The 27,326-nt window shown below is 32.5% G+C and overlaps 1 protein-coding gene across 1 annotated transcript; it reads right to left on the reverse strand.

Moving 5' to 3' along the window:
• Window positions 1–1,982: 1,982 nt before the first annotated feature.
• On the reverse strand, window positions 1,983–26,957 carry LOC132732090 (ATP-binding cassette sub-family B member 6-like). The gene is made up of 19 exons (XM_060718437.1): window positions 26,775–26,957; window positions 25,327–25,858; window positions 24,668–24,806; window positions 23,704–23,890; window positions 22,677–22,802; window positions 21,649–21,751; window positions 21,154–21,243; window positions 17,372–17,493; window positions 16,715–16,824; window positions 15,939–16,004; window positions 14,828–15,042; window positions 13,793–13,856; window positions 12,855–12,940; window positions 12,306–12,363; window positions 11,720–11,824; window positions 11,034–11,208; window positions 9,486–9,598; window positions 8,773–8,936; window positions 1,983–3,861 (listed from the first exon to the last, which is right to left on the reverse strand). The coding sequence occupies exons 2-19, from the start codon at window positions 25,821–25,823 to the stop codon at window positions 3,723–3,725; spliced, it is 2,559 nt and encodes an 852-aa protein (XP_060574420.1). The 5' UTR covers window positions 25,824–25,858; window positions 26,775–26,957; the 3' UTR covers window positions 1,983–3,722.
• Between the last annotated feature and the right edge of the window lie 369 nt (window positions 26,958–27,326).

Consider the following 27,326-nt stretch of genomic DNA (forward strand, 5'->3'; position numbering starts at 1 on the left):
TGACCTCAGGTGTAACCAACTTAAAGCAACACCAGGGGTCAAAACTTATGCCTGGTATCCAGGCTCTTGTTTTACTATCAAGCATTATACATAATACTTTCTTGAGTACATATTGTTATAGTGATATATGACCTTTCCAACCTTGACTCTATGGGTCATTGGGTTAAATGTTTTCACTTCTGATTCTTGCAATTCCAAAAATTATAGGGAGATAGCCAAGAAAACTTTTATTAAATATGTATGGAAAAGGGGAACATAACAAAACAAAATATTTTTTTCTTAAACATCAATCTTTACTTACTTATAAATACATGTATATTACAAACTAGAACTCCGCGAGTCGGATGTGTCGCCTTGTGAACAATATAGTTTAAGAAAAATGGCAAAGACAAAAATGAAATTTGAAAATCAACAAAGGGCAATAACTCAAAAAATAAGAAATGCAGATCAGCAGTTTCTGTGCACTGCACTTCTTATCAATAAAATCTATCATCCTATTAGTTTCAAGTCTAAAGATTCATAATTTATGAGAAAATGGCCTGGACAAAAAATAAAGTATGAAAATTAATAAAGGGCAATAACTTAAAAAATAAGAAATGCAGATCAGCAGTTTCAGTGCACTGCACTTCTTATCAGTTAGATCTATCATCCTATTAAGTTTCAAGTATAAAGCTTTTATAATTTATGAGAAATGGCCTGGACAAAAATAAAGTATGAAAATAAACAAAGGGCAATAACTCAAAAAATAAGAAATGCAGAGTACCAGTTCTTGGGCACTGCACTTCTTCTTAATGAGATCTTTTGTTTGTTTGTTTGTTTCATTTTATGCCTTTTCCCAACAGTATTTCAGTCATATAGGCGGGTAGTTTCCTAACCATCGTTCCTGGAGAGTTACACCAGTACTAGACTACCTTCCTCCGTGCTAAACTACCAAAGCATCTCCCGGGGATCGAACCCACGCCAGAGAGGTAACTGGATTAGAAGTCATCGACTCTAACCCCTCGACCACGGAGGCGGTTTTAATGAAGATCTATCATCCTATGAAGTTGAATGTCCATAGCTTTTATACTTTAGGAGAAAGGCCTGGACAAAATAAAGTATGAAAATTAACAAAGGGCAATAACTCAAAAAAATAAGAATGCAGTAGCACCAGTTCTTTGTGCACTGCACTTCTTCTTAATGAGATCTTCATCCTATGAAGTTTCAAGTCCAAAGCTTTTAATTAATGAAGAAATGAGCCAGGACAAAAATTAAAGTATGAAAATTAACCCAAAGGGCACAATAACTCAAAAAATAAAAAATGCAGAGCACCAGTTCTTTGGCACTGCACTTTTCCTTAATGAGATCTATCATTCCTATGAAGTTTCATGTCCATAGCTTTTATACTTTAGGAGAAAAAGCCTGGACAAAAATAAAGTATGAAAATTAACAAAGGGCAATAACTCAAAAAATAAGAAATTCAGAGTACCAGTTCTTGTGCACTGCACTTTTCTTAATGAGATCTATCATCCTATGAAGTTTCAAGTCCATAGCTTTTATACTTTAGGAGAAATGGCCTGGACAAAAATAAAGTATGAAAATTAACAAAGGGCAATAACTCAAAAAATAAGAAATGCAGAGTACCAGTTCTTGTGCACTGCACTTCTTCTAATGAGATCTATCATCTATGAAAGTTTCAAGTCCATAATTTTTTACACTTAAGAGAAATGGCACTGGACAAAAAATAAAGTATAGAAAAATTAACAAAGGCAATAACTCAAAATAAGAAGAAAAGAGTACTGTTCTTGTGCACTGCACTTCGGTCATTATGAGAAGCATGCATACCAAGTTTGAAGTCAATCAGACTTATAATGACTGACTTATGCTCCGGACAAGCTTTAGGGGACGCCGACACCGACGACGACACCGACAACGACGCCGACAACGACGCCGCCGACAAAAGTAACCCCTATATGTCGCCTTTTTCAAGGCGACACAAAAAAAGTATATGTCAACATCTTCAAGATAAAAATAACAAAAAAAAAATCACAATTCTTTCAGGTGCAACTTGTTGAAAACAAACAGAGGTGTATATCCGAGTCTCACATGAATATGTTTGTGGTCTCAGTCTATGCAGGGACTCAATGAGATGATCATGATTTAAAGATCACAACCTCCGTCACACAGACCTCTGGTATTATTAAGTAATTTTGTTCGAATAAATCTGTACCATATCTCGTATGTGACGAGTGTAATAATTGTTAGCGAGGGATTTTTTAATTGGGTTTTACATCACATGAAAAAGGTCATATGGTGACTTTCCAGCTTTACTGGTGGAGGAAGACCTCTGGTGTCTATCTGTGTTTTATTTCAGACACAAACAAGAACCTGAGTAGAGCCAGCTAACTTGATAGCTTCCTAACATTAAAGAATCCACAGTCCCTGTAGAGATTTGAACCTACAGTGCTGAGGTGCCAGTTGTTTTAATGTAAACAACCTTAACCACTCAGCAAAGGATGCTTAGTAAGGATTCACGGTCATATTTCACTATACATGTATTTAAACATGATTATTTCACGGGCATATTTCACTATATTTAAACATGATTATTTCACGGTCATATTTCACTATATTTAAACATGATTATTTCACGGTCATATTTCACTGTATTTAAACATGATTATTTCACGGTCATATTTCACTATATTTAAACATGATTATTTCATGGTCATATTTCACTATTATATTTAAACATTATCATTTCATGGTAATATTTTACTATATTTAAACATCATTATTTCACAGTTTTTAAGATTTCAAGATTTTATATAAATTTGAAAGGTACTTGTTAAAGTGAAATTATGCCAATCCAAGTGTATAAATGATTGAACAGGTGAAAGTCAAAATAAGTTTTCATTTTGCCACAATTCCTTTTAATAAAAACAATTATTTCAAATTAACAATAAACAATGCATGGATCCAAACAAATTTTTCGTAAATATCCATTAGAATTCACCTGTAATGTTCACTTCATAAAAAGAGTGGGGCAGTCTTTTTATATTTTAGGCAGCTTTTAAATTTTATCCTAAATATTTTCCAATATGAACTGTTGGTCAATCACCATTTTAACAGTCAATCTTTTGAAATATAAAGTCAGTTCAGCTTAACTTGACTATTAAATGAGCATAATGTCACTTTAAATGAAACAAGGAGACTGATATGTTTTCAAAACCATAAAAATTGTTAAACAGAATACTATAGAAACAACAAAAACTAGATCTGAATGTAAATACATCGTTACAAATACTGTGAAAACAATATAGCTTGCATGTTTATGTAAAAATATGGTACAATTTCATCATATATAATAAAGTGAATCAATAAAAATCTGCTTACAGACAAAGGTATCCTGCTTTTATTTAAAGTAATTTGTCACTAACTTTAATTGATACAATTCAATTCTTTAACTCTTACCATACTAGGCGTCTTAAATGGACTTGTCCATAAAACCAGTCATTTTTAAGAAAAAAAACTGACGAGACAAAAATATTTCAAGACTGTTGAGTGAAGAAAGAGCTTTATATTTATAAACTAAGTTTTCCTCTACTGAAAACACAACATTTATCAGAGGGCAGGACAGTAAACAAAGCCACTAGGCTAAACTGTTGAAAAATTACAATTTATTTTTTTAGGCAGGAATTGCGGACAACATAAATTGATAAATCCTAAACTAACTAAATTGTTTAAGTTTTAGTCTGTTCAATATCTACAGATACTGTTTCATTGTTTAAAGAATTATCGTCTTCAGCCTCCTCTAGTTTTGTCTGCTGTTGTTGCCACATTTCATAGTAAGGTCCCTGCTTGACTAGAAGCTCATCATGCCTAAAAACAACAATGACGGAATTATTAAATAGAGAATATTGAATGAGTGTAGATTTAATAATTAATTCATTGAATGAGTTGAATAAAATACTATTTAGCCAGCCTCTGGCAAGCATTATATTGTTTAGTTCAATGAGTTTAATAATTTAAGTATTAAATCTATGTTAATATAATATACTATTTATCACATACCCAAAATAACAACTGTTTACAGTGAAAAATAAGAATTAGAACTGTTTACAGTGAAAAATAGTCATTTTTTCATTGACATGCATATAGTGTCACATAACATTTAGCGTATCTTAACACTATGTTTGTATAAGGCTAATGACGCACATCAAAATATATGCACAGTCAGGCAATACTGTAAGGGACTGTGAATATTTATCAAATAATTACTTTTAGGACCTTGTAATGGATATATCAGTTTAAAACAAATAACGTTTTATCACAATTTGAACATCAAACTAGCATAATTTATTGACAAATAAGGTAATACTGTTCAGTCACTGCTTAAAACTTACCTGCCAGGATTCCTGAACTTTACCTGTCAGGATTCTAAACTTAGTGCCTCACCCCATTCATATTTGCTGATTTTATTTGTTTAGATAATTTTCTGGTAAAAGGAAGGAATTAAGACCATGATATAGGACTTCTGAGGCTCTCTAGAACTATATAAAGGCACTATGAGGAGGTTTAAACTTCAAGAATGATTTATTTACTTACTGTGTTTATCCTGGCATCAAAATGGCCGACAAGAGTTGTCTACCTTGATTCAAAACTTTTAAATGCTTAAATTTCATAAACATATACAAATACTAACCATTTTACATGTAAGAACAATGAATTAATCTTTATTTACCTAAGACTTAAGTTAATTTCCAAATATTTAGCTGGCATTGCTGTATTTCATAAATATGTGATGACCGGTATGACCTCTAAGTTTGTCAGGAGGGAAAATTCAAATTCCTGGCATTTGGAATCTTTTTATATCAATAGTTCATTTTTCTAAGCTATAACCATGATTGTTTGGTCCAGATATTAAGTGCATCAAGTTAAGCATGTAATTCAAGTGTTTATTGCATATTTTGTTATTTGTTAACTTTGTTAATTTACATTTTCTAAATTATTCCTGTCAATATGGCTGCCATTTTAAGAAATTTCTGTCTTCCTGCCAGACTGCCAGGGTAATGGAATGTTATGATTGGTCAATTGTGGACAGTCCTGGCTATTTCAGAGTCTATATAAGTAGCCATGACAGGCTGTTTTCAGTTTGCATTTTGGCTTTAAATCCTGACAGTCGCGAAAACTAGTGACAAGAGCATTTTGTAATATTTTCATGGAAACTTTTATTGTTGAATCTAGCAAATTTAGTACTCTTCAGAGTTGAATAAAGAAATTGTGGAATTAAACTTTTTATCAATAAAAGTTGTTATTTGAACAGTTTTTGACTTAGCTTACAATTGGTGTCAGAATCAGTGGATTAAAAGAACTGTTTACATTTTTTACTGGAAGTGACCTTGAACTTGAATGATATCATTTAATACCAAAAAGGAATAAAACTACGCAAAAGTAAATTTACAGTAAGGAACAAAACAAAAAATGTCAGACCCTGAAATTCAAATAATGTTTGCAAGTACAGAAGAAGACAACAAATCAACTCCACATGCTGATATGAGACAAATAAGAATAATAAAACAAATTGCAGATAGTGAATTAGATAGAGGCGGTGACAGAAATGATAATAAACATCGATATCCAGCCCAAAGCCTGAGATATTTTGGAATACCTGTTTACATTAAACAACAGTCCTTTGAAGGCAAATCACCTAGGGATGTATCAAAAATCTACCACAGTCCCAACTTGGATAACAAAGCTAAAACATACTTAAGGACATAGCTGTTTATGCTAAAATTGTTAAAAGTTATGGTTACATTTGAAGTTAACTGTTGACTAAGTTATGACTGTTAAATAAAAGCACAAGAAGCTCCAGAAAGACATTAATATTCAATAATAGTGATTAATTATGTTTTGATACAATGGTTCAATAGGAATAATACAAAGTAGAGCATCAGAAAGAAATAAACAGTAATTCATTCAGCTTAAATACAGAAACAATGGTAATTAATAAACTATGGTTCTATGAAATTGGAACAATGTAAAGTAAAGCAAAGATTGGAATTAGCTGTAATACATAATTATACATGTACAATGGTTCAATGGGATTGATACTGAAATGACAATATTAATTAATGTGATGTTTTTGAAGTGAATCACAGAGCTCTGTGTGGTGTTGTTGAAATTCATAGTTGGAAATGGCCTGATCAACCATGTTTCACTATGTGGATTATGGTTATTTGCGAACTTTTTTTGCAATTATATATTGCATCGCTTTAACCATTGGAATTCAAAACCATTGACAGGCAATGGTTAGGAGTGAATTCCTGGTAAGTGGTTTCAGTATCTATCTCTTAAGTCTTTTGGAACTGTACTTGGAAATGATAATTAGTATTATCAGAGGAAATGGTTATCTCAATTTGCTGTAATGCTGTGAACAATACACTTTATCAAACATAATAATAAGGATATCTTTGGAATCAAGTAAAAAATTTAAGAAATTAAAAGTAACAATGAGTGAATGCTTATATGAATTACTAGACATATTTGTGACAGAGACATTGGAGAAATAATACAGATAAATACTTGATAAGGAGATATTCAGTTACCCACATCTGAGGAAGATTTATAAACAACTGCTATTTTCTTTAACTTAACATCCAAACAAAACTGTAAGAATGAAAAGACTTTTTCTAAACTTTAAAGCCTACAAGAATTCATTTAATAAGGAAATGATGCTGACATTGTATCCATGCTATTGACAACAAAGATGTTTCTACTAGTGGTGTCCTAACGTAAAAAAAATGTGACAGAGAGAATCAATCATACAGAAAAAAAAAATTAGAAAAACAGACAGAAAACATTTAAAAAGTATTTTATGTCTTTTAAGAGGGGGAGAGTGTAAGGGACTGTGAATATTTATCAAATAATTACTTTTAGGACCTTGTAATGGATATATCAGTTTAAAACAAATAACGTTTTATCACAATTTGAACATCAAACTAGCATAATTTATTGACAAATAAGGTAATACTGTTCAGTCACTGCTTAAAACTTACCTGCCAGGATTCCTGAACTTTACCTGTCAGGATTCCTAAACTTAGTGCCTCAGCCATTCATATTTGCTGATTTTATTTGTTTAGATAATTTTCTGGTAAAGGAAGGAATTAAGACCATGATATAGGACATTCTGAGGCTCTAGAACTATATAAGGCACTATGAGGAGGTTTAAACTTCAAGAAATGATTTATTTACTTACTGTGTTTATCCTGGCATCAAAATGGCCGACAAGAGTTGTCTACCTTGATTCAAAACTTTAAATGCTTAAATTTTCATAAACATATACAAATACTAACCATTTTACATGTAAGAACAATGAATGTAATCTTTATTTACCTAAGACTTAAGTTAATTTCCAAATATTTAGCTGGCATTGCTGTATTTCATAAATATGTTGATGACCGGTATGACCTCTAAGTTTGTCAGGAGGGAAAATTCAAATTCCTGGCACTTGGAATCTTTTTATATCAATAGTTCATTTTTCTAAGCTATAACCATGATTGTTTTGGTCCAGATATTAAGTGCATCAAGTTAAGCATGTAATTCAAGTGTTTATTGCATATTTTGTTATTTGTTAACTTTGTTAATTTACATTTTCTAAATTATTCCTGTCAATATGGCTGCCATTTTAAGAAATTTCTGTCTTTCCTGCCAGACTGCCAGGGTAAATGGAATGTTATGATTGGTCAATTGTGACAGTCCTGGCTATTTCAGAGTCTATATAAGTAGCCATGACAGGCTGTTTTCAGTTTGCATTTTGGCTTTAAATCCTGACAGTCGCGAAAACTAGTGACAAGAGCATTTTGTAATATTTTCATGGAAACTTTTATTGTTGAATCTAGCAAATTTAGTACTCTTCAGAGTTGAATAAAGAAATTGTGGAATTAAACTTTTTATCAATAAAAGTTGTTATTTGAACAGTTTTTGACTTAGCTTACAATACTGTTTTTACACAGTCACAAAAGCAGCACAGGACTGGTGTGTGATAAAATTATGTTTAATATGTTTGTTTTGTTTTTCTGGTTGTTACCCTGATTTTTATAGATTTTTTGGTAATAACTAGGTGATTAATGCACCTAACAGACTTTCCTGGATAACTTACCAGTAATAACAAATTACTCCTTAAGTGACTTACAGGTTATCCCACATAATTACTGAATCAGTGATGGGAGACTAATGACCATTAGACTTGAATATGCCCATGATCAACTGTCATGGAAATATTTCATGTAAATACTTAAATAACTAGTTTGATTGCATATCTATAAAGCAAAGCAAATAACCTTTACTTGAGATTCAGCCAAATTGCATTCTTTTCATTGAAATTTCAATACCTAATTTTTCAGTATAATAAACAATGAATAAAAACAAAATTTCAGCAGTATTAATAAATAATGTAGGAAACATGGATAAATTTCAGAAATATTTTACTATATTTCATTGTCAACTTACTTTTGTATACTAAATAGTCATTTGCAAAATTTGTATTAATAAAAATACAGTTTCTGAGGATCAATACTGTTGGAGATTCACAACATTAAGGGATGGCAATATCTGATTTTGACTTACTTATCCATTTCATCAAATGCATTTCTTCATGTTCATTTCTTGTCCATGCGGTATTTATAAAATAAATTAACAAAAAAAACAACATTAACTTATCCCTAAGGCTTTGTGACAACCTGGGTAAAAGCAACAACATTTAACCGCCCCCTTAAATATTTATCAACTTACGTTCCTCTCTCCACTATTTCTCCCTCATCAAGAACCAATATAGTATCTGCATGTATAATTGTTGAAAGACGATGTGCCACTATTATGGTAGTTCTGTTCTCACACACTCTAGCCAGGGATGTCTGAATGTTACGTTCTGTTTTTGTATCCAATGCTGAGGTAGCCTGTAATAAAAACACATGTATCCAAAGAACACTCAAGTTACTTCATTCCTGAGAAATTTGTGTATTAATATGTTACCACAGTTTGTTTCTTTATAAAATGATTTAAAATGACTGGACTGAGTTTTCCATATAATGAAGGTCTATATCCATAACTTGTGTTCAAAATTTCAGATCATTTGCTCACTGCGCATTTCCAGAATAACTACTCTAATTGAGGAAATGACCCAATTTTGAAAAAGTGCTGAAACACTTTTCACTCAAATCAGGCAAAGACTAGCACGAAAATATGATTTATCTTTGAGTCTTTTTCTTATTTGTCTTTTGCATATCTTCCTGTTTAAGTGCCCAAGCTGGTCTATGTTAAAGAATTCCAGATTTTATGTTTCAGGTTTTTGGACCACAGTGGAGTTCCTTTCATGGGATAGCATGCTTAATAAAAGACAGGTTTCCAATTAAACATCAAATTTCAACAAAAATAATTGAGATAAAAGATGCTTTAACAACTTTATCACAGTCAACATAAATAAAAATTTTAAGAGTAGTTTTTACCTCATCTAGTAATACTATTGCAGGTGCTTTCAGTAAAGTTCTAGCTATTGCCACTCTTTGCTTTTCTCCTCCACTCAACTTCAATCCCCTCTCTCCTACCACTGTCTCATATTCTGATGAAGAGAAGAATAAATGAGCCACACCATGACAAAACAAACATAGTGCTTTTGCGACCAGCATGGATCCAGACCAGCCTGGGCATCCGCACAGTCTGATCAGGATCCATGCTGTTCACTTACAAACCCTATTACAAGTAGAGAAACTGATAGCAAACAGCATGGATCCTATCAGACGGCGCAGACGTGCAGGCTGGTCTGGATCCATGCCTGTCGCAAACCCATTATGCTGGTTTTGTCATGGCGTGGCTCAAATGTTTATTGAAAATATATGTAGAGCACATATTTAAATTACACCTCTCCCTAATTGATTCAGTAAAATGTTCATATTTGACCAAGTTTTACAGAAATAGATTGCATCTGTCTTCAAGTAAGGATTATTATACTTATCCTTAAAATGGTCTTCAGCTTTTTTTCTTTGGAAAAACAATTTACATTTTGTTTCAAACTAAGTATTTAAGTAATTTTATCTTAAAAAGGTGCATCATATCGCTGTTAAGCCTTCTGCAAAACAGCATCAGTGACATTTGTTTCGAAAAATAAAAGATCAGGAAACAAATCTTCTGCTTTACTAATTTAAAATATAAACAGCGGACCGCTAGATTTGAGGTATCCAGGGGTTTCCTTATTGTTTATGCATTTTATCATCAGCAAATTTCATTTTCCACCTTATACTTTTGATTTGAAAATTACATGAGAAGATTTATCTAAAAATAACATATTTAATCTTCATAAAAGCTGAATGACCCTTTAAGGTTAATGCATACTTAATATTTGTAGATAATTACAACAAAAGCATTCTGCTGTTCTTTCAGGAGGCTTCCTTCAATGCTAATAGGAATATTTGTGAAGACAACTCTGCTATTTAATTATTGATTCTTAACCTACTGAATTTTTTAAAGGTCTTTGGCCAAAAAAGACATATTTTCATGTTTCCAATAGATTTTGGTACATAATTAACAATAAACAATTAAGATGTCCTTATGTGAAAAAAAATGTGATTTAGAGAGTCATTTTTTTCTTTCCATAATGCGATTGGTAATTTCCACCACCCTTTACACCAATGACATAGGAATATTCCTGCCTAACTTTTTTGACATACATGTCAGTTATACTCATGCATAAATATTTCCCGCCATCACATCAAAATATCTAATATTTTGTGTAATTTCACAAGTTTTGCACCAACACAATTTAGGTCATATGTCGCCGAAACAGGAAAGATAATTTTGGCCAATCTCGAGTGCTACAAACTTAAAGCAACATCAGGGGTCAAAATCACCTCACCTGCTGAAGCAAAGAGATGCATAGACTAAATCAATTTGAACCCATTTAGTCTCTTACGATCATGCTAGAATAAATGGTGGATGAAATTCTGTTGCATCAACTCTTAAAGACAATCTCTCAGTCACAAAAGTAATGAAGAACTTACTTGATGGAAAAGTTAATATTCTACTATGAATATCTGCAGCGTCGGCAGCACCTTCCACTTCCTCGTCCGAGGCTGTGACCCGGCCATAACGTATGTTATACATTATATCATTGTTAAATAATACTGTATCTTGGGGAACCACTCCAATACACTTTCTTAACGACTCCTGTTTTACCTACATAAATAAAAATTAATTAATTAATGTCAAAAGAAAGAATACTTGATTAAAACAACAAAAGAACTGGTTAACATGTTACCATTGAACCCTCAGAAAAACATCACCTCTTAAGTGACATCTTCAAAACAACATCAAAATGGAATGTAAAAATTTCAGCAGCTATGAAAAATATCTGTTGCAGAAAGATTCAAAGGCACTTTAAATAATAGATATTTCATATGAAAATTTTTCTGAAAGACTAACTACCAGTAAGTTTTATGTGTTGTGCAAGCCTAAGATCTGACCTCAGAAACAAAGTTTTAAGTCTAAGCTTATAGTTTACATACATAGTTTACATACAAGAATATTGGAAAGCCTGATACATGTATATGCTCATTTAGTCACTGAGAAAGCTAAATGCATGGCCCCACTAAAACGGAAATGTAGGAAAATCTATTTGTAGCATCAGTGACCTTGACTGAATTGACCTGACATTGGAAACAGATATAATTGTGGTACTATCACCAACCTTTGATATGTCTTGACCATCTATGCATATAGTACCCGCCTGTACATCATAAAATCTGAACAACAGTCGAATAATTGTACTTTTACCACTTCCAGAGTGACCAACCTATAAATATATATAAACAAACGATCAAACAATTAAAATTTTCTTTATCAAATTTTTGAAATAAATACTTAATAAGTCTCTCATACTTCTTTACTAAAGGCAAACAGTCATGAAAATGCATAACTGTAAATATAAGACTTTACAAATGTTCCCTTACAGACATGAATATCGGGGGTTGGCAGGCCATCAATGCCGTAATATCATTGCCCCTTATCGCTGTGGTTCAAATCCCACTAGTGACTGTGGATTCTTTTACTAGAAGAACCTATCCAGCTAGCTAACTGAACGTCAGTGGTTCTACTCAGGTGCCAGCTTGTGCCTAATATACTGCACTGAAGATCCTGAACACGTGAGGCCTTCCTCCACCAGAGAAGCTGGAAAGTCCTTATATGACTTTAAATAAGCCAGTGTGACTCTAACCCAACAAAACAAACAAACAAATCATGGTTACTTCTGTTTATATATATCATATAATACTTACCAAAGCAAATGTTTGTCCTGGTGGCACAGAGAATGAAATGTTTTTCAGTATATCTTTCCTAGAATATAAAATAAAGCTTTGTATATGAAATAAAGTTTCTGTTAGATTTGGAAAATGAAAAACTTGCTATTTCAATGGTCTCTTAACGTACTTTTACACTATTTTACATTATAACCGTTAAAATGTTAAAACAGGAAATTAAAGGCAGTCTGTCATAACAGCATTTCAAAATGTGGATGTTATATAGCACATAAGCATATCTATATGCCCAGAACCTCACAAAATGGGTGTGTAAAAGATGAAATGAAGAATGTCTTCCTTTTTGCATCAATAAGTCCTACCATTCATTGTATAACAGGCATGTTCAATATTAAAGGAAAGCAAACAAAATACTTAAAATGACTTAGGCTGTAGAATATAGCCAGATCTCACTGAATTAGGCAGTGCAGCTTGACATGGCTCTATACTGTTGACAAAGGCAAGTCACATTCACCAATAGCATTTGAAGATTAAACTAACCGATAGCATTTAAAGGGTAAACAAACTTACGTGGGCTCATATTTGAATTCTACATTCTTGAATTCTATCTGTCCAGACTGTATTTGTAGATCTTTGGCATCTGGCACATCAACAACCTTTTCAATTAAATAATAAATAGCATATAGCTATAGCATTCAAAATAGTGAAAAACCATTGTTAAAATTCAGCAGAATTAGGGTCTTATGGAATTTATTCTGGTGACATTATGTGTAGGAAGCACATTGCTTTATCAGTTATAAAGATTTCTGACATGTTAAATATATGGTTGTTTGCAGCAGGTCAAGTTATTTTGCAAGCAACAGTTATATAAGCCATATAACCTGTCAAGAATCTTTAATATGTATTTAAAATTCATGAACATTAAACTTCTCGTCTCAGAGAAAAAAGTAATGACATCATAAATCAACAGCAGCTGTGTATATAGGTTATACAAACATCTTGATTATGCAATGAAAAAAAAACATTACAAATGTGCACTATTATCAAATTTAGTTATCAAGACTTTGACAGGTTATATGACCAGAATCAATAGCTATCAGCATATATAACATGGACTTAAAACTAAAAACAATCCTTTTCACACAGCCCTATAACTTTACAAGTCTTTATAACAAATTTTTATCACTGTATAATTCCTTTCTTTTGGTTGAATTCAGAATTCATGAATTTTAAGCAGATGTGAATTAATTCATATAAACCTAACTGCCGTCCAAAAAATTGCTGTTACAAAACATGCAGTAATATAGTTAATATAAACCTCACTGTCGTCAAATGAAAATTGAGTCACATAACATGCTGTAATATACATCTATTCTCACTGTTGCCCAATGAAAACCACTGTTACAAAACATGAAGTATTATAGTTTATATAAACCTCACTATTGTCCAATGAAAATCTGTGTTACAAAACATGGACTATTTTATATAACAAGATAAATCAAACATACCTCTAGACCAACATCCAGTAATTCAAACATATTTTCCATATCTATAAATGCTTGCTGGATCATTCTGTAATATAAACATATAACCGATCTAATAGTTGGTTAACTAGGGGCAATTATTGCATTAGAGAGATTTTTCTCTCCAATAAAATGTCCCTTTAAAATATCTTCTTAAAGGGACTACCCTATAATTTTTTTACATGATGGAATTGGAAATATTTTTTCAAGATTTTTTATACCATTTGATGGATGTCTTTACCAATCATAAACTTGTGTGCAAATTTCAGATCTTTCGCTGAGAAAATTTTTATTCTGCAAAATAACCTATCATCAAAAGCTCCCATTGGACTAAGAATTGTACTAAATATCAATTTTCAATTTAAGTCTAAGAATATTTTTTAATCACTTTTTTTTTTCATATTTTTCTTTTGAAGTGCCCAACTTGATCTGTTTAAGTTTTTCAAATTTTGTGTTTTCAGGCTTTGAATCTCAGTGGAGTACCTATGTTAAAACAAAACAATATTATGAACATGGTCTATGAAGCAAAATAGAGCATAAATGACCTTGAGGCATTATCAACCTAGAGTCCAATGGTAGACATTCATGAAAGGTACCAACACATCAAATATCTCACCTTTACATTTAAGTTAACAAATAAATGTGCTATAAGCAATGGTACGAAAGTGTGTTCAAAACAAGTATAGTCAAACAAACGAATATTCCAAATGTTCCATAGCAAAATTTCCATGAGCATATAACTGAGAACATATAGATAAAGAAATGGCAAGGTAAAATGTCAGACTAGTAATCTAAGGCTTGCATGCTGAGGGATTGAGACCAGTCAGGGGCAAGGTGTTGTTTTCTTGAGCAGGGAAACTTTACACACATTACTCAAGTACTGGTTGGCTCCAGGAACAGATTCAAGAGTGTGTCTATCCGCTTATAGCTTCTTACACAATCAAACATAATTAGATTTTGACAGTGTAAGAGAGGTTCTGTATAACCTAGAACATAGTTTACCTATCCTACATTTCTTACCTGTAATAAGTTCCTAACCAATTCAGAGGTCCATATAACTGTATAATGTATGTCCCAAACAGCACATAGTCTCCAACAGTAAGATGTAAACCATTCAGGCTATGGACCACAGCCCAGGCACAGAGCAGGGAGCCAGCCAGAACCCCACCAGTAATGACCACATTCTGTGCCGTGTTGAGAAGGTTCAGAGAGGCAGTGGCTTTCCATTCAGCTTTCTATAAATTTAGAAAGTACATGTAACAGTTCTTTTATATTGTTCATTAAACTGATGCGTAACAAGATATTCTGATTTGAGGGTTGATTTTTTTGGCACTTTTCCAATCATTTTTTTTAGTGTTAAAAGAATAATACAACTTTTATAATGCTTATTGACACAATGGTAAAACAGTTTAATTTTCCTGAAGTGATTTGCTTTACTGTCATATTTCAAAAATCTAAGTAATGTTATGCCAATGATGTAAATCCCAGATTTAATACTGTAACCTGTAGATTTAAATTTTGTTTAGAGATACAGAATCCCCCATCTTTGATATAATCACTTATGTTTAAAGATATAATTCCTATGTCTATGGACATTATCCACCACCTTTAAGGATATAATTCCCATGTTAAAAGATATAATCCCCCATGTTTAAAGACATAATTTTGATGTTTTTGGGCATAATCAGCTGCTTTTAAGGAAATAATCCCCCATGTTTAAGGAAATAATCCCCCATGTTTAAGGATAAATCCCCCATGTTTGAATATATACTTCCCATGTCTATGGACATTATCTTCAATCATTAAAGATATAATCCCCCATATTTAAGGATATAATTCTTATGTCTATGAACATTACTCCCAATGTTTATGGATATAATCTCCCATATCTATGGCAATATTCCCCCATGTTTAAGGAGGTTTAAGGTCATTATGTTGTATTTTGTCTGCACTTAAATGATAACTTTTCCCCCACCTTCATTTTTGACTTACATAACAGCCCTTACAAAGTAGGATCAGTCTTCTTACTGACAGCAAAATGTTTTATGGTCACACTCAAAACGGAGTCAGACTGTAAACCAAAACATTAAAATCATTTTGTGTAAACAAACACACACCTTAATAAATTTACCTGATATTTTAGAATAGCTTTATTGTATCTGTCCACTTCAAAATCTGAAGCTCCATAGTACTTTACCTGAAATATATTCAACAAATATCAAGAAGTTAAACATAAGATAAACAGGTACAGGGTAATATAATTACTTATCACAAAAAATACTGCAAAAATATGTAATTTTATACACAAAAACCACAACCAATTTACTGGCATAATAGCTTTATAGTTTTGTAAGGATATTAAAGTTATACAATATATTTTCTACTGCAAATTTGTAACAATGATTTTCATTGGACGATCATGATGTTTGTATTTGTCATATAACATATGACTGGTGCTTATTTATAAATCATTTCTATTTTATCTAAGAAAGCAATTGTCAAGTATTATAAATTTTGAATTTGACTGTTTATATGGTCATATATTAATTTTGCTATAATGACTTACAACTGATTACACTGGACCATATATCTTGTCAAAAATCTTTATTAACCTATAATGTAACTGTCCACTTAGGTCAATATGTAGAGCATTGGACTGTTGATACAGCAACCTAGATTTGATTCCCAAATGGTGAAGGTCATTTCTGTTGCGATTGATCATGAAATCCTGCCTACGGTCATTCGTGCTGTACCTCTGCTCTGGTACAATAGGTATAAGTTCCTTGAAAAAATGAAGGCAACTAGTACTGGTAAATTGCTTGACAGCCTGCCATAAGCAGTTATGTGATGGCTTAACTCTGCTCTGGTGAATTAACTGTTAAAGTAAAAAAATTACCATGCACTTACAGTTTCAAAATTTAGAAGAGAATCAACTGCTTTTGAATTAGTTTCATTATCAAGAAGATTCATTTCTCGCCTGTATTTTGTCCTCCACTCTGTAACCCATATAGTCACCGCTGAAAAGTCAATAGGATATGTTAGAAATATTATATTGTTCGATTGTTTGTTTAGTTTTATTGCCCATCAACAAAGAATAGGTCTTAAGGTGCCGGAACAGGAAAGACGATTTCGACTAACCTCGGTGTAACAAACTTTAAAGCATAAAACACTAGGGGTCAAAACCACCTCACCTGCTGGAGCTAAGCAATTTGTTAATGAATAACAGTTACAACAAGTAAAGGTAATTTGCCATTTTTTTTCACAATTGACCACTTCAGGTCACATTTTGACATTTGAAGTTTTGTTTGGTTCATTTTCTCTGGGTTTGTTGCACCAATCTTAACACATATTTGGATGGAGATAGATCCACCTAAATGGCTTGCCTGGATAACCAACTACTTAATTTTTATAAAATGGTATGAAACATGACAAACAGTTGGACCAGCAAACACTAAAAAAAACAATGAAACTCCTGTCTATCAACAAATACATTTAACTTAAAACTAACAAACATTTTTTCAAAAAGTCAATTATAGAAATAACAAACATTAAAAAAATACATACCAAGGTAAAGAGCCATGGCAAGAAACACAACCAGTCCAAATATATAGTTAAATGCTGTGATGAAGTATACAACGGCTATTAATATATCTACTATAGTTGGTAATATCTGAAACACTACATAACTGAAATAAATATAAAACAAGATATGTTTGTAAAACATGTATGCCCCCTATCTGCAGCCAATTTGTCATGTGATCAGGTTATTATGCATGACTTCTGACCCAGTGAACAAGCAATTAATAAGGGTTATCTAGTATCTACTGGTCATGACTAGTCAAAAGGTAATAATTATTGTGACCCCATAGGTTGTGTGCAGCAATTAAAGTTATTAAAAGTCTTACCAAATAATATATACATAAATTTTATGAATCACATAGGCCTCATTAATGACAGCCAAGTTGTAATATTACATAAGACCTTCAAATGTGTATACCAAAAGCACATAAAAATATCAACCAAGGCAACTTGAGTTGTTGAGTTATTGGTTAGAAACGGTCATTAAGTACAAGGTCACTATGACATTGACCCCTTGACCCCAAAATCAATAGGGGTCATCTACTGGTCATGACCAATCATCATACCAAGTTTGAAGTTCCTAGGCCTAAGCGTTCTTTAGTTATTGATCGGAAACCGTTTTTACCTACAAGGTCAATGTGACCTTGACCTTTGACCCCTTGACCCCAAAATCAATAGGGGTCATCTGCTGGTCATGAACAATCATCATACCAAGTTTGAAGTTCCTAGGCCTAAGCGTTCTTTAGTTATTGATCGGAAACCGTTTTTACCTACAAGGTCAATGTGACCTTGACCTTTGACCCCTTGACCCCAAAATCAATAGGGGTCATCTGCTGGTCATGAACAATCATCATACCAAGTTTGAAGTTCCTAGGCCTAAGCGTTCTTTAGTTATTGATCGGAAACCGTTTTTACCTACAAGGTCAATGTGACCTTGACCTTTGACCCCTTGACCCCAAAATCAATAGGGGTCATCTGCTGGTCATGAACAATCATCATACCAAGTTTGAAGTTCCTAGGCCTAAGCGTTCTTTAGTTATTGATCGGAAACCGTTTTTACCTACAAGGTCAATATGACCTTGACCTTTGACCCCTTGACCTCAAAATCAATAGGGGTCATCTACTGGTCATGACCAATCACCATACCAAGTTTGAAGTTCCTAGGCCTAAGGGTTCTTTAGTTATCACTCGGAAACCATTTGGTCTACGGACCGACGGACCGACGGACGGGACGGACCGACAAGTGCAAAGCAATATACCCCCTCTTCTTCGAAGTGGGGGCATAAAAAATCAAACAATCATTTATTGAAGAAATCGAAATTAAAGTAACACATTTTTCATAAGCTCATAATCAGATCTGTCTTAATTTCTCAGTCATGCCTAATTAATACATATTTTAATTGAACAAAGGTGATCAAAACTTTATACATGTTCATGTTAATTTGGTTAAGAGTAAAGTTCACTATTACACTGTTCATTCACCTATCATATTCACAATATTTGTTTGCTTTTAATAAGTATGTATGGCATGTTACTGAAAAATGGGTTTTTGTCTTAACACATCTTTGGTCATATCTCAGCAGTTGGGACACCTATCTGGCTTTCCTTAATTACTAACCAGCAATTACAAATTTTTTTTTCAACAAGTGATACACTACTAACTGACAAATGACCATTACAAATAACTCTACACTACTAATTGACAAATGACCATTACAAATTACTCAACACTACTAATTGACAAATGACCATTACAAATAACTCTACACTACTAATTGACAAATGACCATTACAAATTACTCAACACTACTAATTGACAAATGACCATTACAAATTACTCAACACTACTAATTGACAAATGACCATTACAAATTACTCAACACTACTAATTGACAAATGACCATTACAAATTACTCAACACTACTAATTGACAAATGACCATTACAAATTACTCAACACTACTAATTGACAAATGACCATTACAAATTACTCAACACTACTAATTGACAAATGACCATTACACATTTCTCAACACTACTAATTGACAAATGACCATTACAAATTACTCAACACTACTAATTGACAAATGACCATTACAAATTACTCAACACTACTAATTGACAAATGACCATTACAAATTACTCAACACTACTAATTGACAAATGACCATTACAAATTACTCAACACTACTAATTGACAAATGACGATTACACATTTCTCAATGTCCCAGATCAATTGTCACGGAGAAATTTAAATCTGTCCGAGGAACAAACCAGTTACTCCTGCATTACAAATTGATGCTCTCCCTATTGAGCTAAATGGGTGGACCTGAGAAATTTCACCTTTAACTTGCTGCATTTTATAAATGGACTTTTCCAATTTCCATTTTGGGACAGTTCAATATCCAGTGATTTTCCTACTTATATAACAGACTCCGAAAAAAGGCATCTTCCCAATTGAAAATTTCTTTAAAATCATGCAGTTTTCCCAAAAATCTGAACTTAAACCACCTTTTTTACTTCCCAAATCAGCAAATTTAGCGATAATTTTTCCCAAAATCAAGTGGCTAAGGCCTCTTCCCAATTAAGTTAGAAAAATCACTGATATCAATTTTAGGTGATATCAAGGTTTTGAAGTTGGTCAGCCAACAGTATAGAGCCTGGTCAGCAGGTTAAAGGTTAAGATTTCTAACAAACATACAGCAAGTGGAACATTGAATTTTTCCCTACAAAAATGGGTAATTTTCCATATCATGAATAATGTACAATCTTTTCACCTGAAGATTTTCACTTGAAAACAGTTACGTTTGGACAATAAGAAATACATACAGTTGACTCTCGGTAACTCGAAATCCAAGGGACTGGGCATTTTACTTCGAATGAAACGGAATTCGAGTAACGTGGAACTGCCGCCATTACATTGACATTCGTACATGTATATACATGTGCCTGATTAAATGTGCAAAGAAGTAGGTTTGTTATTGTTGTTAGCGGCAATGCTGCAATATTTAACCGTTGAAATAACGGTAAATCAATTACAACTACAAATTATAAATGAACAAAAATATATCATTCAAAATTTAATACATGTTTATTAATAGTGAAACATAAACACACAATTATATTTGATTCGATTGATCATCGGACGAAAACGAAAGTAGCAACTATCGTGAACCGGAAGTACAAATTAATGTATGCAAACCGATGGAACATTAATTATACAAATGTCATTTACGTTGATAACACACATACCTAGGCTGTTATTTGACTTACACCCGTCAGACTGGCACCAGTCAACATTCTTAAAAAAATATAATTAAATCTTAATTTAATTATCTTACTGTTAAAACCAATTAAGTGCTGAAACGGATTAAAGCCATTTATACGATGTGTTATAAATAAGTGATGACCGGCAATTAAAAATTACTATGATACGTGTAAATCACGAGTGACAACATCTCACCTTGATATCGCCGACCTTTGATCAGTCGGCTGTTTTCGCACTTCGACTAATTGAGATGAAAATATGTTGGGCTTTAATTGACGGGACCAAATTTTCTTTTCGACTAAACAGGAGTATCGGTAAGTCAAAATTTGACCTAAGCGGAGTTAAAATACAAAGATAAAGAAGGAAATTTGACGGGACTTTAGAAATTCTTCGACTAACGCGTAATTTGAGTAAAGCGATTTTGACTTATTGAGAGTCAACTGTACTTTATATTTAAAGTCCATATATTTCATTAATTTGAATAAGGTAAACAAACTTACTTAAGAAGATTATTAATACTGTTTGTTCCTCTGTCAACAACTCTCAATATCTCACCAGTCTTTCTCTTAAGATGCCAACTCAATGATAGGCTAGAATATAGAAAACATTAGTACAAACCCCCACCACAAACATTGTACTGTAAAGTAAATTAAAACATTGAAATAGGTGCATGCTTGTGCAAAAAATAATTCTGAGGTTTTCCCCAGCTAGTAAAGCTGAAAAAATGCTGCAAATCTTTAAAGTGTCAGTTTGACTAAAAGCCTTATTGAGTAAAAACTGCTTAATTTGACAGCTTGGTGTGAAAGGGTCGTAACTCCTTTATTATTTAATGAGTAAAAACGCTTTCGCACCAATCCCTCAATATATGTATATAATAAATCTTATAGATTTATAAATTATGTATGAAAGTCATCAATGTAACATAATAGTGCTATTGTAAAAACAAAGTTAACTAAATAAGACAGTACTATAAAACTGTAACATGAGAGTATTACCTATGTAAATGGCCAAACAGTTTGACTTGAACTCTACGTGTTGTATACTGTTGTACAGGGATCCATAGAAATGTTCGCATGTTGTTAAGAAATCCAGAACCTCCTGTTAATAAAAATATATTTAGATTCTAGCCTTATTTGCCATCCAATGAAAATGCTGTATTTCTTAAAAATTGTGTGTGTTAATTTTCATAGAAGAACAAAAGTCAATACTATATCGAATTCTGTTCAAAGTCGCCTTTTATTTTTCATAGTACTTCATAGAACAGCGTAGTGACTTAATTAAATGAATAATAATGAGGCCCAACAAATCTTGACATTAAGTATGTAAGTATTCATCACTAGCTGTTCTACAGAAATTAGAAAAATTTATGTATTTTGGTGACAATTCATATTGAAAAAATTCAATTTCATACATTTTTATTTTTTGAGTGGTACAGATAATGCCTGGACAGTGCTGCATTGAAAGTTCAAGCATATAGGTCAGTTTGCACTCTTGTGCAGTCTGAATCACACGTTATACAGCTAGCTACTCAATTGTATCATTTGTCAGATCAAAATCCCTCAAATTCATCACAGTTAGCATGAACCTGTAGGAACCTAGTGATCAGCCTTTGTCACTAGTATAGACCTAGGCTAGCTTGAACATCTGTGCTGTCTGACCAGGCTTTATACTCTTCATGGCTTAATTTTTGTTTTTTTTAATATAGTCACATTAGTGCAGTAACAAAAGAACTCCTTATATAATTCAAAAGGAGTGAACATGTTATTGCACTAAGGTGACTATATTGAAATTATCAAAAAACCCATACATTTCCAAAGGACAGCTCCAAATGCAAAGCAAAACAAATCCATTACAAAAGAATTGTGTCCACAGGACACGGATTTATGGACATGGAAGCTCCCACATTTCACTGTTTTGTGAAATCTATATGCTTCCCCCCTCTACCACCACCCCCATCCCTAAGAAAAGGGTGTATAAAATTTCACAGAAGTTGCTGACCTTTAAACAAATATTAACAACTCACCTCCACTGCTTCCTTTAAAGAAAAGAAGAGCACTATATATACAGATAAAGTCCCATCTAAACTCCGGTACCTTCACTCCCAGCATGCCATCAACAGTTGTCTTCTGGTCATAGGTTAAACTGTTCACTGAAATTATTACAGAATACCAATGTGTACAGTGGTAGATGAAAATAAGAACATAAGTAGTAAAACATCTGGGCAAGGAGTGATCCTTCAAAAGCATCAATGTTATAGGGAAATTGCAGACTTGGTTTGATTAAATTTATTCATGAGATATAATGTATAAGTGCAACATCTTTTTTAGCCCCCATCACCAGCATAAGCAGTATTCAATTTTCAACACAAATGTGATGGAATCATTTATCCTGAAGAACACAAAAAATATAACAATACTGCAATGAAATATGGAACAACCTTGCCATTATTATATATTAGCCTGATGAAAAGCCTAGTATGCAACTTGTACTACTGATAGTCAGTACATTTTCAACGTCTTGCCACTCAAATTGCCAGTCTCTAAATTGTGCACTGCTCATTTCAGCTTTTGGTATTGCTTCTCCAACGAAGTTCATAAATTCAAAACAGAAGGGCAATGACCTTACAGCTTAGAGGTCTGCCTCTCTACAATGGTCCACTTCTGAATTTATTACAAAGAGCAACTAAGTCTTGGCCAATGACCTATAATTTTCAATTAATTCCTTTCTTTGAGCAATAACAAACAAAGGAAGCTTTAATACTTTATATTAGACACACAGATAGGTTACATGGCTACCTAAATCTGCAAAAATATGGTAATCAGTATGATTTACAAGGATCAGTTACTTTGTTATTTATGAACTTTTTATGAATTTCTTAGCATTTATTTTCTAAATACAAACATTATTAATAATCTTTACAAAGATTTCTAATGTTTTAATTTGTACCTGTGTCGTAATTGATACGGTAAATACATGAAATATATAAATGCAATATTATTGTGTTTAACATGTAAACATATAATTTTTTTTTTTCAGAGTAAAACCACTACCTATATATTTGTTATAAATAGGAACAAACACATTGATTCCACGCCCAGCCCCTAGTATCAGGAGACACCCTAGCACAATTAACTGTCTCCACCAGCTTCCTTTAGGCCATACATACGGTGCCATCATCTTTAACTTGCTCAAAACATTACTCCATGTTGAACCTTCATGTCTACCAGATTTATCTCCCTTGAAAAAAAAGAAGATTAAAATAAACAAAAGCTGTTGATAGGACATCATGTTCAACTATTCTTGGTGCTCAATAGTAAAACAAGAGCCTGAAAAATAAAGAAAGTTCAAAAATGGCCATGATTCTGTCAAATCTGTGATAGAGTTATGGGCTTTGGACAGTGAAATATTTTCCATTCTTATAAAACGACTAAGATACTATGAAGATATATATATATCCAAGGGCTCACTCTATATCTTATTCTACAAAATGTAAAAAAACACCCATAACAAACACACATAACTGTATGTATCTTAAATAAAACAATGCTAGACAAAGTTTTATCAAAATCTTGCAAATACTCGGCTCTGTAACTACTCAGTAACTCACTAACTGTAAGAATGTATCGCAGACATACCGTAAAATTCTTATTAAACGCACCCGAGGGGCTAAACATTTTCCAAAAGGAGGGCTTTTATTACCACACAGTCTTTCCTAAATCTAAACTCATCAAAAATACATTCAGTATTAGCAAGTGTTGGTAATAACATTAAAAAGTGTTAAGATTTTCAAGTTTATATGATACATTTTTGTGTTTACTATAGAATAAAATGGATTTTGAAGGATGCGAATAAAATTATGGATTTACTCAGGAGTTCAGCACTGATGAGTAGATTTTTTTCATATCAAAAAACCTGGGGGCGTTTTTTAGGGGAGTGGTGTGTGATAGGAATGTTACAGTACTATATTAACTCTCTTTAACAAATAAGTTAGGTGTATTTCAAGACAAAATATACCTTTTTGTCATCATCTTCTGACTGCAGGGCTCTGTAACCATGGATAGGTAATCCTGGAGCTTTTAGGCCAAGCAAGAACAAAAGTGTGGTACATGAATATCTTACAACCCACAGTATAAACTCAGCATGATCAGAGGCACTGAAAAACAGAAAAAAAAATATGTTTATCAACATGCCAGTTTCAACAATAAGACATTTTCTCAGATACACTTTGAAACAAACAAATATTAAATTTCATAAACATACTCAGTGTATTAAAAAGCATTGCAGTTGCAGTACACAAACAGTAAGTCTTCAGGAACTAGTAGTACACATATACAATTTTCTTACAGTATGCAATGCTGTTACAGGTTTTTATTTAATCAAATATAAATGACTACAATTTTTTAACATTCAGTTTTAAGTTTTTTATGCATGGACACCGTTATAAAGGTCCTTCAGCAAACACTCCATAATTACTGATGAAGAAATCTTTGAGTGCCCATTTGTACAATGTTACAGACACAAGCAAGCACCTCGGTAGAAGTTTTGAAGCTTTATCCTAGATAAATAACTTCTTCATATGAGTGTCAAAACTCACTGCAAAATGGAACAAATGATTTACCAACATGAACATGGGCTGATTTAACTAGATAATAAAATATCAACAACAAAATTACCTGTCAAAATACCAGAACCATGAATGACTCCACCAGCTGATGAAAGCTAGGTTTTCTCTGAGGAATGCCAAGGTCCAAAACACAAGAAGGAGTAAACCATGTCCCCTTGTCGGAATTGTAGGTAACATCTGTTTTCGTTCTAATGACAAAACTTTCAAAGAACTTGACCACGCAATAAACAAACAAAGAAATGTAAGAATGTCCACGCCCACAACTCCTCCATTCTCTTTCAACAAATCTTTCGTCACAATGTGAGACAGCGACTCCAGTACAAGAAGTACCGTCAAAAAGATCTGCACCACTGAACCAAAATTGGAGTTAACATACTTCTTGTCGATTTTGGTCGCGTATTTCCTATACATGGAGCATTGAACGCAGCCAAAAACAAAGATGAAAAGGAACAGAATTGATGATGTTATTGTATTCAAGAAGCACTGGTTAAGCCCCTCATCAATCCACACTTCAGTGAATTCTGTGCCGTTTGTACAAAACTCCATATTGTCCCTTTACAGATTTTCACTTAATACTTCAACTGAAAAATATAACAACATACTTAAAGAACATGTGCTAAAAACACTATTTATTGATACTTAATTGCTTATTCAAAATGCAACTTTTAAAGTAAATATCTATGGCATGATAAAAAAAAATCAAAATATAATCTTAGTCATACAATATAAATAATGAAATAGTACATGTCAATATACATAATTTCATATTTTCATATCTAATATATATTCACCAACAGGTTTTTGGCATGTGACATTAATATAAACAAATCCCTGAACGTTGACTTTAGTTTTTTTTGTTTATTTTTTCATCTTAAAAGTGAAATATTTTCATTTTTAATTACTATTTTTTCACTACATGTACATCTATTGTAACTACAATAAATTATAAACAAAGAAGGTTTTACCGAATTTTTCATATTCGCAACTATAATAATGATCTTTTCACAACTCAAAAACCTCTTTATATTATTGTACAATCTTCTTCTCGATACTCACAAACAATGAAAACAAAACTGGGAGATGCTGTCAGTAAGTTACTGTACATTGTAAGTCTATCAATTTAATTATTAAAGAACAGAGTAATTCAAAAATATTTCTCTCCACTACTTGAATTCAAAGGTATTAACTAGTAATTACACAAGAACCTTGCCCATCTAATATACAGGTAAAATAAAGAAAAAACTAGTAGTATGACAGTGTTGTTAGGTGAAGTAATGTAAAGGAATAAGTTCTTGATTTTGACATTTGCCCTTAAAAATGCTAAATGTCACTTAAATGATCTCATCAAATTATGTAAAAACACAATAACAATCAATAAAAATACAATGTTTCGAATTATTTTTTTGCAAAAGACAATTTCTAAGAGCAATCTTCAAAGTACTTTTCTTTATGAGATAAAACCGATTAAAGGTTGAATATTGTCCTCTTTGCTCTTACCAAACTTCCAAAGCCATTCATGCCAAAGCTGGCTAATGTCTCTCTTTCTATATCTGCATTACAAATCACATTTAAAGTGTTTGAGACATCTGTGATATGCAAGTTATCAAAATAATTTGTTTTAAACTGCAATTCAATTATAACCTCTGATTATAAAACAAATGTTCAAAAAACATAAGTAAGTACATGTAAAATTCACAATTGAATATAATTACGCAAACACCGGTTACTACTAATCGACGGTCTCCGGTCTTCGGCATTCTAGCTAGAAAGACGTCAGATTTTAGACTTGAGTATCATATGCATACATGTAACCAGTGTCATTCAAATAAAAATTCTAGTAGAAAGACCCCGATATAGCCGAATATGAATCATTTACTTAAAATACATTTTTGGCTAGTTTGCATGTTATTTCTGAACTTCTGGATAAGATTGTTAAATTTCTTGAAAATACACTGGAATAACACTTTGAACAATCAAATGATTAAGAATTACAAATGTATCACATAGTATTACGTAAAAGTATAAAATGAATTTCTAAGATGACTAAAA

Source organism: Ruditapes philippinarum, unplaced genomic scaffold (genome assembly GCF_026571515.1).
Source record: "Ruditapes philippinarum isolate M1 unplaced genomic scaffold, ASM2657151v2 ctg7645_1_1_1_1, whole genome shotgun sequence".
NCBI classification, from domain to species: Eukaryota; Metazoa; Mollusca; class Bivalvia; order Venerida; family Veneridae; genus Ruditapes; species Ruditapes philippinarum.